Here is a 17,617-nt window from a genome sequence, read left to right as displayed (position 1 = left end):
TGCTCAGTTTACTCACAATAATAGAACAAACACAGTGGAAGACATTATTCATTTTGATATAATTCCTTGCACATGATTTGCTTGGTGTATTATTGCTGATATTACAAGCTTTGTGTACATATACTATGTTTCTGATGCTGAGTATAAACACCGTTGCATGCAATATGGAGTCAAAAACTCTATTTAATAAAAAAAAAACTGCAAGGGTGCATACAGCTAGCAAGCTGCAAAAATGGCAGGATGCACAGATCAGTACCCATGGCAAATGCAACAGGTTTGTGTCAGGCATACGTAAGAAACTTATGCCCGATAAGTTTTGGTTTAATAAGGAATTAATCACATTCGCAAAAATCATAATATATGCATGCAATACAAAATAAATGTTATTTATGTACTTTACCCATAACCAAATAACTACAGCGATATATATTACTGAAATTCACAGTACAGGCATAAGCTAGTTCTTATATATTACAGTAAGGTTTGCCCTGCAGCATTTCCATGTCTTCCAGCTAAGCCATACCATTCCACCTCCACAGCGCAGTCATCAGCTCCTTACTGGTTCACTGTGTGACACGCAACCACAGAACACTGATGGGGTGATACTGACAACTGCCATAAGGAGATGATAATTAAGGATTAGCTGGAGGTCAGACCAACATGCACTGGGGGATGGGGGGGGGGGGGTGTTGCCTGTATCTGGTGGGTTATAGAGCCTCACATACATGCTATATTATCGTATAAACGAAATGTTCCTCTTGTACTTCAGACATTATCCCCCCTCCCACTGCAGTCAGTAGGAATGTATTGAATAATTTATTACAACTAATAGCAGCACTTACTCTGTGTTATAGAAAAATAAAGCTGCATAGAAGACACATACAAAACATTATAATATACATTGTAACTCTTTAAAGTCACAATTTAAAGTTATACCATCAAAAACATTGGGGGAAGGAGGGAGCATTATGGCACATCAGTGAAAGATGAACTACACACAGGTTTCATTCAGACTCAGAGATGGACAGAAGTTGAATGCCGCATACAAGCAGCATTGAATTTCCATCTGATCTCTAGGAGGGTCATGCAGGAGTCCTATCAGAAGAAGAGATGTCTTCCTGCATGTAGCTGCGACCCCAGCACTGCGATAGACGTGGCCAGCTGGAATCCAACATCGCCATCTTCGGTAGCAATGTTCCCCGCACCTGGCCATCGGAAGCGGGGGCTGCGAGGACAGGAAGTCTGAGTCATGGCACACAGAACCCTGGCTCTCCCCTTTCAGAAGACAGGGGTAACATACCCCTGTTCTCTGGAACACAGCCTTCCCTCCACCCCTGCCCACCCCCTCCACGCCACAGCTTGTCAATCAGGCAGCAGAAGAGGGGAACTACGGGCGACCAACACAAGACCTTGCACAGCCACAGATTCCCGATAAATCAGGAATCTGCGTACCCCACTTTAAATCAGGCCCACTATTCAGTGCAAACTATACTGGTTTATACAACCTAAACCACAATATAAAATCACTTATTAATTATTATTGTGCTTTAACGTTACATGTCCATGTATACACAATATTTGTTTCAGTTATTGCATGTGTTACTCTTGCATGAACAAATATGTGTTTTAAAACTGCCACGCTGCTTACATACAAAAATAATATATGAGGGTTTTGTTTTTTGTAGAAGCAACACTTTAAAGGCCACATAATATTACTGTTTTGGAAAAATATTTTATATTCAGTGTAAAATTTGCTGAGTCCATCTATAAACATTGATTAGGCAGCTGTACCATCAAGACTAAACACACAAGCTGACCCCGTAACTAGATTTACACCCTCCGCTGGTACTGGTTCTCTGAGGCATGGTGTTTGCATAACATGTCATAGCACAATTTTTCAGGTCACAGGAGATAATCCAGCACATGCAATAATAAAAAGTATGCTCTTAAAGTGGGCTTCAAAAGTGTTCCGTTACCAACTTGTCCTTTCCATTGTTAGTTACAGTATATTAGCAATACATGCAGTATATGTGAAACCTGATATCATATAAATTATCTTATCTATACAGGTAAATTATCAAAATACAGAAGAATTAGGTAATGAAGTTTACTAATAACAGGATGCCATGCACTGACTTACCAGTCTCTCGATGACTCTCTGCAGGGCATCATACCATTCCTGGACAACAGTCTCCCGGTCAGATTGCAGAAGGAACTCATTGCCTGTTACCATGCGGAGCTGCAGAGGGCACAGACCACATATGCATTAAGTTGGGTTAAAGCCAATTTCTGCCTTGGACTGAAAGCAATTCCCGTAGTGTGTGACCACAAGTTACACTCAAGAGACAGCAGAGTACTCTTTTCAGCTCAGCAATAGGGATGCTAGTTGCAGTACTGACAGACAGATTCATTGATTTTCCAGTTATTCTCTACACTGGATGTGCAAATAGTTTTGATTTAAGACCGCTAAAAGTTATTATCATGCAATGTACTGTACAGTGTGATGCTTTACACCTAAAGTATCTAGATTCTGTGTGTAACGCAACATGCAACATTCTGACATATATGTAAAAGGTCCTGCATGTCAACAGCAAATAACGTTAGATGATGGTTGTGAAAGCTTGCAGGCTTCCTGCTAGAACTTACAACAGACTTAGGGGTAGATGTATGAAGGGGTAGATGTATAAAGCAGTGAAAAGAGTGGAGAAGTGTGCCAGTAGAGAAGTTAACCATGGCAACCAAATCAGCTGCTATCTATAATTTTATAGAATGCACTTGATAAATGTCACTTCAAAAGCTGATCGTTTGCAATGAGCAAAGTCTCCACTCTTTTCACTGCTTCATTCATCTATGCCAGAAGCTGGCCGCAAATGCTAAGATCTAGAAGAGTGCCCTGCATGCAAAATGCAGCACATTAAAAAAAGAATCCAGCTCTCCATGGGCAAATATATACATGTGGTCAGTAGAAAACCACACAGGAATAATGATCACCGTCGCTATCCCACTGGATAACGAGCTGAGAAATACATTTTATTCATCTATGCCAATTGCCGCTGGCTGCTGGGGGGACATAACAGTTTTGGGCCAATTTTGAAACTGACAATTATCACATGACCTATGATGCATCTCATATATCTTCAGTTACAAGAAGCATTTAATACCCTTACATGTGTGTTTGTGAAGTAGTAAGAGGTTTTCTTTCAAGAAACTTAAATTTTTATTTTAATGGGTCTTCATATGCCTGAGCTCAATAACAGATATCACCTAAGCTAAATAATACAATAAGTACAATGTCTTGTTATATAGTAGTTAATAAGAGTTCTGCTGTAGCTGGGCTTACAGTCATCATACCACACTTCTGCACTATTACTAAATAATACTTAATGTAGTTAATGCTACTTAAAGATCCTGGACCATGATCTATTACGTGAAATATAATAGTTATGGCAGACTTACCGTTGATAACTCTATTTCTCCTAAGTCCACAGTATCCACAGGATAAACATTGGGATATGAGATAGAGACAGCGGATTGGCACCAACGATCAAAGCTTTCGGCCTCACAGAATGCAAAGGGCCAGTCCTGTATATACCCACCTCCTGGCTCAAGCAATTTAGTTGTTTTCCAATGCTCAAGGCAGGAGCATCATAGAGAGCCCTAATAAGGCGAGAAGAATACACATGCACACCCTTCCGTACAAGAAGGAAGAGGTTAGTAGGTGAAAGGATCCTCAAATCAGGTGCATCAGGGTAGGATCCCTGTGGATACTGTGGACTTAGGAGAAATAGTGTTATCAATGGTAAGTCTACCATAACTGTTATTTCTCCTGCAGGGTCCACAGGTTATCCACAGGATAAACATTGGGATGTCCCAAAGCAAATTTAATGGTGTGGACGCTCCTGATATGACAGGAGAATCCTTCACCCGAATTCAGCGTCCTGAGAGGCAAAAGGTATCAAAGGCATAATGTCTAATGAATGTGTTAATGGAAGACCATGTGGTTGCCTTACATATTTGTTCAGCTGAAGCACCACATTGTGCTGCCCATGACGGACCTACCTTACGAGTAGTGAGCAGAGACATTAGCCAGAAAAGGAAGATCAGCTTGAGAATATGCTTCTGAAATAGTCATCCGAAGCCACCTCGCCAGTGTCTGCTTGTCAGCAGGCCATCCTCTCTTGTGAAATCCATAGAGAACAAAGAGTGTCTTTCTGATGGCACTGGTACGATCCGCGTAGAGCCTTAAGGCACGGACTACGTCCAATGATGCATCTCCCGCAGAAAGGTCAGGCCCTTGGAAGGCTTGGACTACAATTTCTTCGTTAAGGTGGAAGCAACTTCTTCCTGACACTGCTCCCCAGCCCTGAAGACTGGCCTCTGTTATTAGAATTTCCCAATCTGACATCCAAAAGGGTCTCCTTTTGTCCAGATGGGATGTCTGTAGCCACCATAGTCTGCGTTTTTATTGTCTGATGAAAACAATTACATTTGGAAAGGATCAGACATTGCAGAGGCCTCGAGTGGAACCGAGCATACTCCACCATGTCGAATGTCGACACCATCAATGCCATCATACGCATTGCTGCGTGAATGGATACCCTTTGACTGTGTAGCAGCTCCTGAATTCTTGACTGAATTTTGGATATTTTGTTCAGAGGTAAAATTACTCTCTGAAGACCCGAATCCAACACAGCCCCCAAGTGAGTCATCTGTTGTGACGGAAACAGGGATGACTTTGCCCAATTTATGAGCCAACCGTGTCTCTGCAAACAGTCTATTGTCTGTTGCAGATGACACTGAATCAATTCCTGAGATTATGCCGGGATTAATAAATCGTCGAGGAATGGAAAAATCCTTATCCCCTGCTGACGGAGATAAGATGCCATTACCACCATAATTTTGGTGAATACTCTGGGATCTGTGGCCAGTCCAAATGGTAGGGCCTGAAACTGAAAATATTGCTAGAGGATAGCAAACCTGAGATAGCACTGATGGGACAGTGCTATAGGAACATGTAGGTAAGCATCCTGGATATCCAGGGATACCATAAAATCCTCCGGCTCCATGGCCAAAATAATGGAACGTAAAGTCTCCATATGAAACCGAAGAACCCAAATGTACTTGTACAGCACTTTGAGATTAAGTATGGACTGGAACGACCCATTTGGCTTCTGGATTAGAAACAGGTTGGAATAAAAGCCCTGTCCTCATTGTGCAGGAGGAACTGGAATTATCACTCCTGACTGAAGCAAAGCCCTGGCTTTTCTGAACTGCCTCTTGCAAAGCCCTGGCCTTCATTTCCACTGAAGACGGGCTGGTACAAAAAAAAAAAAACTTTGAGGAGGGTGTTTCTTGAAAGCAAACGCATAAACGTGAGATACAGCTTCTTGCACCCAGGCATCTGTGGTAGATTGCTGCCAGATCCGTGCAAAATGAAGAAGTCGGCCTCCCACCCTGGGGTACCCCAGGTGGAGGCCCACACCATCAGGCTGATGGCTTATCTTCTGACTTGGACGCCGGCCCTCTGGTAGCCCAATGCTTTTTAGTCTTACCAGACTTGTTAGAGTGAGACTGTTTGCCATAACCCTTTCCTTTTGCTTATCCCTGGGTCTGAAATGGCCAAAAAGCTGGAAATCTAAGCTTGGATTTATGTATGGAAGGAAACATCACTTTCTTGGAGTCTGCTTCTGACTCCAAAATACTGTTTAATTCTTTACCAAAAATAATATCTCCAGTAAAAGGCAAAGACTCCATAACCTTCTTGGATTCTGAGTCAGCTTCCTATGTACGTAGCCAAACCAATCTGTGAGCTGCTATTGCGGAGGCTGATGCCAGAGAGGCAATTGTATCCATATCCAAAACTGCTTCTTCAAAAAAAATAGCCGCCTGTTAGATATGTGCAATACGGGATTTTTTCTCTCTAGATGACAATGAAAGAACATGCATCAGCCCAGACTGCCAGTGCTTTTGCCAACCAGGCTGAAGCCATGGCTGGTCTTATGATTGCCCCAGACAAGGAAAAAATGGTTTTAGAAAACCATCTATTTTCCTATCCATGACATCATTTAATGATGTTGAAGGCATAGGTAATGTAGATTTTCGCACCAATCGAATGACATGTGTATCTACTTTGGGAGCCACCTCCCTTTTTAAACAGTCCCCAACTAGAAGAAGATAATGGGAATTCCATTTCTTTGGAATTCTAAACTTCTTACTGGGTGTTACCCAAGCCTCTTGCATAATTTCTGTCAGCTGTTCTGATCCAGGAAATTCAGTCCTAACTGTTTTGGGACGTTTAAACACAGGTGCCTTAGATTTTAACAAAGGCTCTGCTAGAATGGCTTTCATAGCACTAATTAAGCTCAGGTATGTCCACTGAGCTAAGACCTTCATCCTCATCTCTGTATGCAGACCCAGAGTGCGATGAGTCCTCATCCTCCAACGAGTCTCCATCTGAATCATGTGTAGACTGTGAAGATGTTGCTTCATGTCTATGTGATTTACTTTCCATCGCCTTTCAGCCTGTTTTTGTTGAAAGGCTGCAGATTCCTGTACTGGATGTGATAAACCCCAGGTGGAATGTTCCATATACAGTATGGGTTAATAGGGTAACCCTATCCCTGGTATAGGAGCTGGCATTATCCGCTCAGCTATACTGGATAATGTCTGTGCAAACGTGGCCCATGGGGGTTCCATTTGAACCTGTGCCTGCCTTGGATTATTCAGGAGGCTTTGGTGAAAAAACAGTTTGCACATAATCTATTTTGAACCACATCCTGAGAGGTTAACCTAGCTTTGCAAGACAAACATGAAATGAGTGTTGGTGCTATTGCAAAGAGTGTATCCTCCTTACCCTTGCCTCTCTTGACATAAATAAATCACACACAAGTACAGTGTACATAATTTGTGACTGAAATCACTTTAAAACTTGTTAAAGTGACAAACAATCCATTCCCTCCCTGCTTTGCACCAGAATTGAGGATCGGAATGCACAGAAACTGACAGAAATTAGTAAAGTCAGCAATCACACTAGCAATCAGTCACAGGTTATACATTGGTATAATAAGCAATATGAGCACATATTCAACTACAGATGCATTTCAAGTATGTAGGAGAAATATATTACTGCATTACCTTATATAGGACTTTTAACGTATTCAGTCGCACAGTGAAAGAAACAGCAACAATAGTTTACAGACTCATATGCATCAGGCACTTATCCAACTATTTGTACTCAATGGTAGATAGAGATTTAATACTGTATCACCCAGCTCTGGAGAGCGGGATACAGGGAGACTTCACCCCGCTTCCAGGATCGATCAATAGATTAGTGAACGCTGAGTGGATCTAGTTGCTATTAGTGTACACAACTGCCCCGTGAACCTACAGTGAACACAGACGCCCCAGTGAACACTGACGCACCAGTCATACAGCCGCCTATGCTGCGACTGGGTCCTTTTAGATACACAGCGTCTCAGACAGAAGCAGGAAATCAGTTCATGGAGGGAAACTCAGAGGAAACTGGTCATGAACCGGCAGGAGGGGCGACCAGGGAATCATCTTATTCCCCACTGCTGACATCAACCCCAGGGATCGCGGCCTCATACTACCCCTGGAGCCTATGATCCCTGAGGCCTAGCGCTGGTGCACCCGAGGTGGCAGCCGTGTCAGCATCCGTTCGGTAGTCTCCATCCTGAAACAGTGCGGCTGTGTCTCGCGTTTCCCCTGCTAAGCAGAACCGATGCCTTACCTTCTCCCCGTGCTCCAGCCACATCCTGGTAAAGTCTGCTGGACTTGGTAGTACATCCTACACAGACACCCACCGAAAACAGCACTGTACACGTGGGTAAACATTGTCGCGACCCCACGGGGAGTTGTTGGAGTGACTCTTTCTAAGGTACGTATAAGACTTTTTAGAAAGATCGCTTAAAAAAAAAAAAAAAAGAGAGACTATAAAAATAAAACAATAAAAATTTTAGGGCTGTTAAAAACCAGCAGCCCACTAACCATGGTCTGGCTCCTGTTGCACCAAACAAAAAACTGAATTGCCTGAGCCAGGAGGCGGGAATATAGAGGACTGGCCCATTGCATTCTGGGAGGCCAAAAGCTTTATTGTTGGTGCCAATCCGCTGTCGCTACCTTAAATAGCAATGTTATCCTGTGGAACCTGTAGGAGAAATCAGTGGATTTGCGATTCACTCACAAAACTCAATATCTGTCCATAAAACCATATTACTTACTAATATACTGGAAAGTCTTCTGAACATGCCCTCACCCTCTTTTTTACACAGTGAGTGGCTGGCAGACTGATGGAAAGCAGATATGAGAATGCATAGACCATGTAGCTAGTATACTCTTTAGGCAGCTGGTGCCTGTAACTTCCTCTGATTATCAGCAGATAATAGTTCATCCTTGTAGGGTGACAATTAGAAGGTTGCTGCAGTTTGTGGTAACTTACATGAATCACGTTCTTTTTACTAGACATATCCTGAGCCCAGCCAATGCAGGCACCTCTCAGATCCACGCTGCTTTCAGGCTTGCTATTGGATGGGTTCTGGAAGACAAAAATAACACAATCCTTGTACAATGCACAATATCTCCCATAAAACCATAATGACTCATTGGTAGTGCTGGGATTTTTATATAAAATACATATGCCAGGTTATTTAGCTGCTTGTTTCAATAAATATAAAAACTTATTACAAATGACATACATACCTAGCTACATATTTCCATATTTATTGCTACATATTTATTTACATATTTTGTAACAAGATACTACATAAAAAAATTCCCAGCTCTACTCATTAGTGACTCATGAATTTATTTTTAGCACTGATGGGACTCTCACTCTTTGTAACAGTATGGGAGGCACAAACTACATGGGAGCAACTTGTCAGCAGAGTCCAAAGTTGAATAAACTCAAATAAAACTGACATTTTCCATTGATTCCATTTGAATAAAATAACTTGGATTTTGTTGAGTATTTATTGATTTAGAGCAGGTGTGGGGAACCTCAGGCCCGAGGGCCGTATAAGGCCCGCAGAGCCACTTGATCTGGCCTAGCCGGGCGCCCGCTGAGATTTTGTTACTAGTGGGCGCCTGGCTTCTTACCCTCAGTAGCAACCGGAGTCAGGAGCTCACTCCTGAGCTCCGGCTTCCGGCTCTGTCAGTGTGCGTGTGCTGCTGTGCGGTGTTATGGGAGAGATGTCATGACTTATCTCCCATAATTCTGAGGAGTGAGTGGCCAGGCGGAGGGCAACAGTCCGGAAACAGGAGTGGGGCAGGTGAGTATTGTGTTTTTTTTTCTTTTAATGTGTGTGTGTAAGCGTCAAAAGGGCATATCTAATGGGGCATAACAACTGACTGGTGGCATATCTCATGGGGCATAACAAGTGACGGGGCATATCTAATGGGGCATAACAAGTGACTGGAGGCATATTTACTGGTGCATAACAACTGACTGGGGGTATATCTACTGGGGGCATAACAACTGACTGGGGGCATATCTACTGGGGCAGGCTAATTTTTAAGTTGATCATTTTTGTATGGCCCCCGAAGGATTTTATAAATATCCAAATGGCCCTTGGTAGAAAAAAGGTTTCCCACCCCTGATTTAGAGCAATGCCATTCTCTTTGTGATTTTAGGGCAAATAATAAGATTTTACTTACCGGTAAATCTATTTCTCGTAGTCTGTAGTGGATGCTGGGGACTCCGTAAGAACCACGGGGAATAGACAGGCTCCGCAGGAGACAGGGCACTTTAAGAAAGAATTTGGATACTGGTGTGCTCTGGCTCCTCCCTCTATGTCCCTCCTCCAGACCTCAGTTAGAGAAACTGTGCCCGGAAGAGCTGACAGTACAAGGAAAGGATTTTGGAATCCAGGGCAAGACTCATACCAGCCACACCAATCACACCGTATAACTTGTGATAAACTTACCCAGTTAACAGTATGAACAACAATAGAGCATCAGATCAACCCTGATGCAACTATAACATAACCCTTATGTAAGCAATAACTATATACAAGCATTGCAGAAGAAGTCCGCACTTGGGACGGGCGCCCCGCATCCACTACGGACTACGAGAAATAGATTTACCGGTAAGTAAAATCTTATTTTCTCTAACGTCCTAGTGGATGCTGGGGACTCCGTAAGGACCATGGGGATTATACCAAAGCACCCAAACGGGCGGGAGAGTGCGGATGACTCTGCAGCGCCGAATGAGCAAACACAAGGTCCTTCTCAGCCAGGGTATCAAACTTGTAGAACTTTGCAAAAGTGTTTGAACCCGACCAAGTAGCTGCTCGGCAAAGCTGTAATGCCGAGACCCCTCGGGCAGCCGCCCAAGATGAGCCCACCTTCCTTGTGGAATGGGCTTTTACTGATTTTGGTAGCGGCAATCCAGCCGCAGAATGAGCCTGCTGAATCGTGTTAGAGATCCAGCGAACAATAGTTTGCTTTGAAGCAGGAGCACCCAGCTTGTTGGGTGCATACAGGATAAATAGCGACTCAGTTTTCCTGACTCTAGCCGTTCTGGCTACATAAACCTTCAAAGCCCTGACTACATCTAGTAACTCGGAATCCTCCAAGTCACGAGTAGCCACAGGCACCACAATAGGTTGGTTCATATGAAAAGATGACACCACTTTTGGCAGAAATTGTGGACGGGTCCGCAATTCTGCCCTGTCCATATGGAAAACCAGATAGGGGCTTTTATGTGACAAAGCCGCTAATTCTGACACACGCCTAGCTGAAGCCAAGGCTAATAGCATGACCACCTTCCACGTGAGAAATTTTAACTCCACGGTTTTGAGTGGCTCAAACCAGTGTGACTTCAGGAAACTCAACACCACGTTAAGATCCCAAGGTGCTACTGGAGGCAGTGGCGGATTTAGGGGGGGGGGGCACCAAGGCACGTGCCCCCCCTGTCATTTTTAACTGTCTGCGCCGCTGAACGCACCCCACACCCGGCACCCGACATGTCCCCCTCCCCTGTCAGTTGCTGCTGCTGCTGCTCTGCGTGTGTGTTCCTCCTCCTGATTGGCTCCCTGGTGAAATGTGACCTGCAGTCAGGGCAGACTGCAGAGGAGCCGAGCAGGAGGAGGAACACAGATCCAGGCCGCGGCTGAGGGACAGTGCACCGCCACCGCCCGCCGCCACTGAGGGACAGCGCACCGCCGCCGCTGAGGGATAGTGCACCGCCGCCGCCCGCTGCCGCTGAAGGACAGCGCACCGCCGACGCTGAGGGACAGCACACCGCCGCTGAGGGTCAGCACCCAGGAACAGTGCACAGCAGCGCAAGGGTCCGGGAGAGCAGCCGCCAACCGAGCAAGAAGACGACGCCTACCTGACTGGCCCTGCCTTCTGCTGGTGAGCGGTCTTTTGTTGGAGGGGGGAGTGGGGGTTACCCAGGGGGGGGGGGGGGGGAGAATAGTTCTGCTGCCTGCTGTGAGCGGTCTTTTGCTGGGGGGGGGAGTGGGGGTGACCTGGGGAGGGAATGGTGCTGCTCCCTGCTGTAAGCGGTCTTTTGCTGGGGGGGAGTGGGGGTGACCTGGGGAGGGAGGGAATGGTGCTGCTGCCTGCTGTGAGCGGTCTTTTACTGGGGGGGGGGAGTGGGGGTGACCTGGGGAGGGAATGGTGCTGCTCCCTGCTGTGAGCGGTCTTTTGCTGGGGGGGGTGACCTGGGGAGGGAATGGTGCTGCTCCCTGCTGTGAGCGGTCTTTTGCTGGGGGGGGGGGGGAGTGGGGGTGACCTGGGGAGGGAATGGTGCTGCTGCCTGCTGTGAGCGGTCTTTTGCTGGGGGGGGGTGACCTGGAGAGGGAGAATGGTGCTGCTGTGAGCACTTTGAGCATGGTTGATTCTATATCGGAGTGGGAGAAGGGACCTTCTGACATACTTAGGGAAGGAGACACGTCACCAGGGGGAGGAGCTACGGGCGAACAGGGTACCCGAAAAGTACCCTCGCGAGCTCGCTTCGCTCGCCACGCTTCGGGCTCGGTGGCTCGCTTCGCTCGCCACCTGATTACTAAACGTAATAGTTGGTGGCGTGGATAGTAGAGGAACTATCCTGCTGGCATAGCTCCTCCCCCTTGTCGTGGCTCCTTCCCCTGATGGAAAAGGTCCCTTAGCCCACTTGATTCTAGCATCTACCCTTTCAGCACATTGAGCACTTGACCACACCCCCTCACACAGTTGGTCACACTCACTAAAACTTGGTCACACCCACTCCACTTCTGACTCCACCCCTCCTTGATAGCACAACCACTTATGGTGCCCCCCCTGTAATTTTTTTCTGGATCCGCCCCTGACTGGAGGCACAAAAGGGGGCTGAATATGCAGCACTCCCTGTACAACGTCTGAACTTCAGGAAGAGAAGCCAGTTCTTTTTTGAAAGAAAATGGATAGGACCGAAATCTGGACCTTAATGGAACCCAATTTTAGGCCCAAAGTCACTCCCGACTGTAGGAAGTGAAGGAAACGGCCCAACTGGAATTCCTCCGTAGGGGCATTCCTGGCCTCACACCAAGCAACATATTTTCGCCATAAACGGTGATGATGTTGAGCCGTCACATCCTTCCTAGCCTCTATCAGTGTAGGAATGACCTCATCCGGAATGCCTTTTTATGCTAGGATCCGGAGTTCAACCGCCATGCCGTCAAACGCAGCCGCGGTAAGTCTTTGAACAGACAGGGCCCCTGTTGCACAAGTCCTGTCTTAGAGGCAGAGGCCACGGGTCCTCTGTGAGCATTTCTTGCAGATTTGGATACCAAGTCCTTCTTGACCAATCCGGAACAAAGAGTATTGTTCTCACTCCTCTTTTCCTTATGATTCTCAGCGCCTTGGATATGAGAGGAAGAGGAGGAAATACATAGACCGACGGGAACACCCACGGTGTCACCAGTGCGTCCACAGCTATCGCCTGAGGGTCTCTTGACCTGGCGCAATATCTCTGTAGCTTTTTGTTGAGGCGGGATGCCATCATGTCCACCTGTGGCAGTTCCCACCGACTTGCAATCTGCATGAAGACTTCTTGATGAAGTCCCCACTCTCCCGGGTGGAGGTCGTGCCTGCTGAGGAAGTCTGCTTCCCAGTTGTCCACTCCCGGAATGAACACTGCTGACAGTGCGCTTACGTGATTCTCCGACCAGCGACGAATTCTGGTGGCTTCTACCATCGCCACCCTGCTCCTTGTGCCGCCTTGGCGGTTTATATGAGCCACTGCGGTGATATTGTCTGACTGAATCAGAACCGGTTGGTCGCGAAGCAGGGTCTCCGCTTGACTTAGGGCGTTGTATATGGCTCTTAGTTCCAGGATATTGATGTGAAGGCAAGTCTCCTGCCTTGACCACAGCCCTTGGAAATTTCTTCCCTGTGTGACTGCCCCCCGCCCTCGGAGGCTTGCATCCGTGGTCACTCGGACCCAGTCCTGAATGCCGAATCTGCGACCTTCGAGAAGGTGAGCACTCTGCAGCCACCACAGGAGAGACACCCTGGCCCTGGGGGATAGGGTGATTAACCGATGCATCTAAAGATCCGGACCACTTGTCCAGTAAGTCCCATTGGAAGGTCCTCGCATGGAACCTGCCGAAGGGAATGGCCTCGTATGATGCCACCCTCCTTCCCAGGACTCGAGAGCAGTGATGCACCGACACCTGTTTTGGTTTTAATAGATTCCTGACCAGTGTCACAAACTCCTGAGCTCTCTCTATCGGGAGATAAACCCTTTTCTGGTCTGTGTCTAGGATCATGCCTAGGAGAGGCAGATGAGCTGTAGGAACCAACTGCGACTTTTGGAATATATAGAATCCAGCCGTGTTGCCGTTACACTTCCAGAGAAAGTGATATGCTGTTCAGCAACTGCTCTCTTGATCTCGCATTTTATGAGTAGATCGTCCAAGTACGTGATAATAGTGACACTTTGCTTCCGCAGGAGCACCATCATTTCCTCCATTACCTTGGTGAATATTCTCAAGGCCGTGGAGAGACCAAACGGCAACGTCTGAAATTGGTAATGACAATCCCGTACCGCAATTCTGAGGTACGCCTGATGAGGTGGATAAATGGGGACATGAAGGTATGCATCCTTTATGTCCCGAGTCACCATAAAATCTCCCCCTTTCAGGCTTGCAATGACCGCTCTTAGCGATTCCATCTTGAACTTGAACCTTTTCAGGTATATGTTCAGGGATTTTAAATTCAATATGGGTCTGGCCGAACCGTCTGGTTTCGGGACTACAACATGGTCGAGTAATAACCCCCTCCTTGTTGAAGGAGGGGAACCTTGACCACCACCTGTTGAAGATACAATTTGTGAATTGCAGTTAACACTGTTTCCCTCTCGTGGGGGGAAGCCGGCAGGGCCGTTGGTGAGGGGGCATCTTCTCAAAGTCCAGCTTGTATCCCTGAGACACAATATCTATTGCCCAGGGATCTAACAGGGAGTGAACCCACCTGTGGATGAACTTACGAAGGCGTGCCCCCACCGGGCCTAGCTCCGCCTGTGGAGCCCCAGCGACATGCGGTGGATTTTTGTAGAGGCCGGGGAGGACTTCTGTTCCTGGCAACTAGCTGTGTTGTGCAGCTTCTTTCCTCTGCCCCCGCCTCTGGCAAGAAAGGACGCACCTCTGACTTTCTTGATTCTTTATTCGAAAGGCTGCATTTGATAATGTCGTGCTTTCCTAGGCTGTGCAGGAATATAAGGCAAAATATCCGAATTACCAGCTATAGCTGTGGAGACCAGGTCCGAGAACCCTTCTCCACACAATCCTCAGTCTTCCATATGCCTCTTAAGTCGGCATCATCTGTCCATTGCATATTCTACAGGACACGTCAAGCAGAAATCGACATAGCTTTGACTCTAGGACCCAGTATACTCATGTCTCTTTGGGCATGCTTTATATATACATATCTCTTAAGACAGCATCTTTAATATATATATATATATATATATATATTCATATATATATCTATATACATACTAGGTTCTCAATCTCTGCTGATAAGGTACCTGTCCACGCTGCCACAGCGCTATAAACCCATGCCGACACAATCGCCGGTCTGAGTAGTGTACCAGAATGTGCACGCTATCTGCAGGATCCCTGAAATAGCTGTTACGTCAGGGCTACCTTTTGGGCAAACGTGACACCCTAGGGGAAGATTCCCATCATATCCTGGCCCTAGTGGGGAAAGGATACTGCCTGAGAATTCTTTGTGGGAAACTGCAGTCTCTTGTCTGGAGATTCCCGCTCTTTTTCCTCATGAGAGGAGGGAAATTTACCTCAGCTTTCTTCCCCTTAAACATGTGTACCCTTGTGTCAGGGACAGATGAGTCATCAGTGATATGCAAATCATCTTTTATTACAATACTCATATATTGAATACTTTTCTGCCATTTTATCTGTAACTTTGCATTATCGTAGTCGACACTGGAATCAAACTCCGTGTCGATATCAGTGTCTATTATTTTGGATAGTGAGCATTGAGAGACTCTAAAGGTCTCTGCGACATAGGGACAGACATGGGTAGATTTCCTGTCTGTTCTCTAATCTTTTGTGCAATAAATTCACTTTAGCACTTAATTACACATATCCAAACAGGTGTCGGCGTTGTCGACGGAGACACCCTTTCACACACATATTTGCTCTATCTCCTCCTTAGGGGAGCCTTTTACCTCAGACATGTCGACACACACGTACCGACACACCACACACTCAGGGAATGCTCATCTGAAGACAATTCCCCCATAAGGCCCTTTGGAGAGACAGAGAGAGAGTATGCCAGCACACACCCCAGCGCTATTAACCCAGGAATAACACAGTAACTTAATGTTAACCCAGTAGCTGCTGTTTATATTGATTTTTGCGCCTAATTATGTGCCCCCCCTCTCTTTTTTACCCTCTTCTACCGTGTAACTGCAGGGGAGAGACTGGGGAGCTTCCTCTCAGCGGTGCTGTGGAGAAAAAACATGGCGCTGGTGAGTGCTGAGGAAGAAGCCCCGCCCCCTCGACGGCGGGCTTCTGTCCCGCTTTCATGTACAATTTTGGCGGGGGCTCATACATATATACAGTGCCCAACTGTATATTATGCAAACTTTTGCCAAAGAGGTCTCTAATTGCTGCCCAGGGCGCCCCCCCCCCCCCCCCTGCGCCCTGCACCCTTACAGTGACCGGAGTATGTGGGTGTAGTGTGGGAGCAATGGCGCACAGCTGCAGTGCTGTGCGCTACCTCATATGAAGACTGGAGTCTTCTGCCGCCGATTTCGAAGTCTTCTTGCTTCTGTCACCGGCTTCTGTCTTCCGGCTCTGCGAGGGGGGCGGCGGCGCGGCTCCGGGATCGGACGACCAAGGGTGCGATCCTGTGTACGATCCCTCTGGAGCTAATGGTGTCCAGTAGCCTAAGAAGCAGGACCTATCTGCAGTGAGTAGGGCTGCTTCTCTCCCCTCAGTCCCACGTAGCAGAGAGTCTGTTGCCAGCAGATCTCTCTGAAAGTAAAAAAACCTAACAAAATACTTTCTTTTTAGCAAGCTCAGGAGAGCTCACTAAGTAGCACCCAGCTCGTCCGGGCACAGATTCAAACTGAGGTCTGGAGGAGGGACATAGAGGGAGGAGCCAGAGCACACCAGAATACAAATTCTTTCTTAAAGTGCCCTGTCTCCTGCGGAGCCCGTCTATTCCCCATGATCCTTACGGAGTCCCCAGCATCCACTAGGACGTTAGAGAAATTACAATAGCAAAATAATTTACAAAGACAACAAACACAGGCCGTTAGAGGGTTCTGCACCGAAACTAGTGACAATTTTTTTTCTTCTCATTAAATTATGATTTCTTGACAAAGCATCTTTCTTTTAATTATTAATCTGCAAATGCATAAAGCAATCCATTTGGCGAGATAAACAAACAAATTATCCAAACTGGATCACACATTATTATTATTATTATTATTATTATGATTATGAAGTTACTTGTATAGCGCCAGCATAATATTCCATTGTGCTTTACAATTGGGAACAAACAGTCATAAAACAAGACTGGGTAGTAACAGACACTCAAAGTGGTAGGAGGGCCAAGCTAGCACACTTACAGGGGGTCATTTAGATCTGATCGCTGCTGTGCGTTTTCGCACAGCAGGTGATCAGATCCGAACTGTGCATGTGTATGCACTGCACTGCGCCAGTGCGTCGCACGGCTGCAACGGGCATCAGCGCCCTGTGAAGGGGTGGTGCAAAGAATCACATGGGCGTTCGCAAGGAGATTGACAGGAAGAGGCCATTTGTGGGTGATAACTGACCATTTACTGGGAGTGTCCGGAAAAACGCAGGTGGGATCAAGCGTTTTCAGGGAGGCTGTCTGACGTCAGCTCCGGTCCCGATCAGCCTGTTGTCATTGCACTGGAAAAGTAAGTTCTGGGCTGCACAAAGACTGCACAAAATCAGTTTGTGCAGCTCTACTACACATGCGATCGCACACCTACACAGCGAAAAACCACGCCCCCTGTAGGCGACGACTATCTGATCGCAGGACTGCAAAAATCGCTGCACAGCAATTAGATCTGAATGACCCCCACAATCTATAGGGACACAGGCACTGATACACAAGGATAGGTGCTATCTATTGC

At 46.5% G+C, this 17,617-nt stretch overlaps 1 protein-coding gene across 9 annotated transcripts in view; it reads right to left on the bottom strand.

Annotated features, from left to right (window-relative positions):
* The window catches only part of ARHGAP9 (Rho GTPase activating protein 9), a 281,901-nt gene that overhangs the window by 72,384 nt on the left and 191,900 nt on the right, over window positions 1-17,617 (bottom strand). For all 9 annotated transcript variants that reach the window (XM_063952370.1, XM_063952371.1, XM_063952372.1 and 6 more), the window contains 2 exons: window positions 8,459-8,554; window positions 2,141-2,239 (listed from right to left, as the gene is read on the bottom strand). In XM_063952370.1, coding sequence (XP_063808440.1) covers window positions 2,141-2,239; window positions 8,459-8,554 — 195 coding nt within the window. The remainder of the gene's footprint in view (window positions 1-2,140; window positions 2,240-8,458; window positions 8,555-17,617) is intronic.

The sequence above is a fragment of the Pseudophryne corroboree genome, chromosome 2 (assembly GCF_028390025.1).
Source record: "Pseudophryne corroboree isolate aPseCor3 chromosome 2, aPseCor3.hap2, whole genome shotgun sequence".
NCBI lineage: Eukaryota > Metazoa > Chordata > Amphibia > Anura > Myobatrachidae > Pseudophryne > Pseudophryne corroboree.
This window is presented reverse-complemented; position numbering and strand designations above follow the sequence as displayed.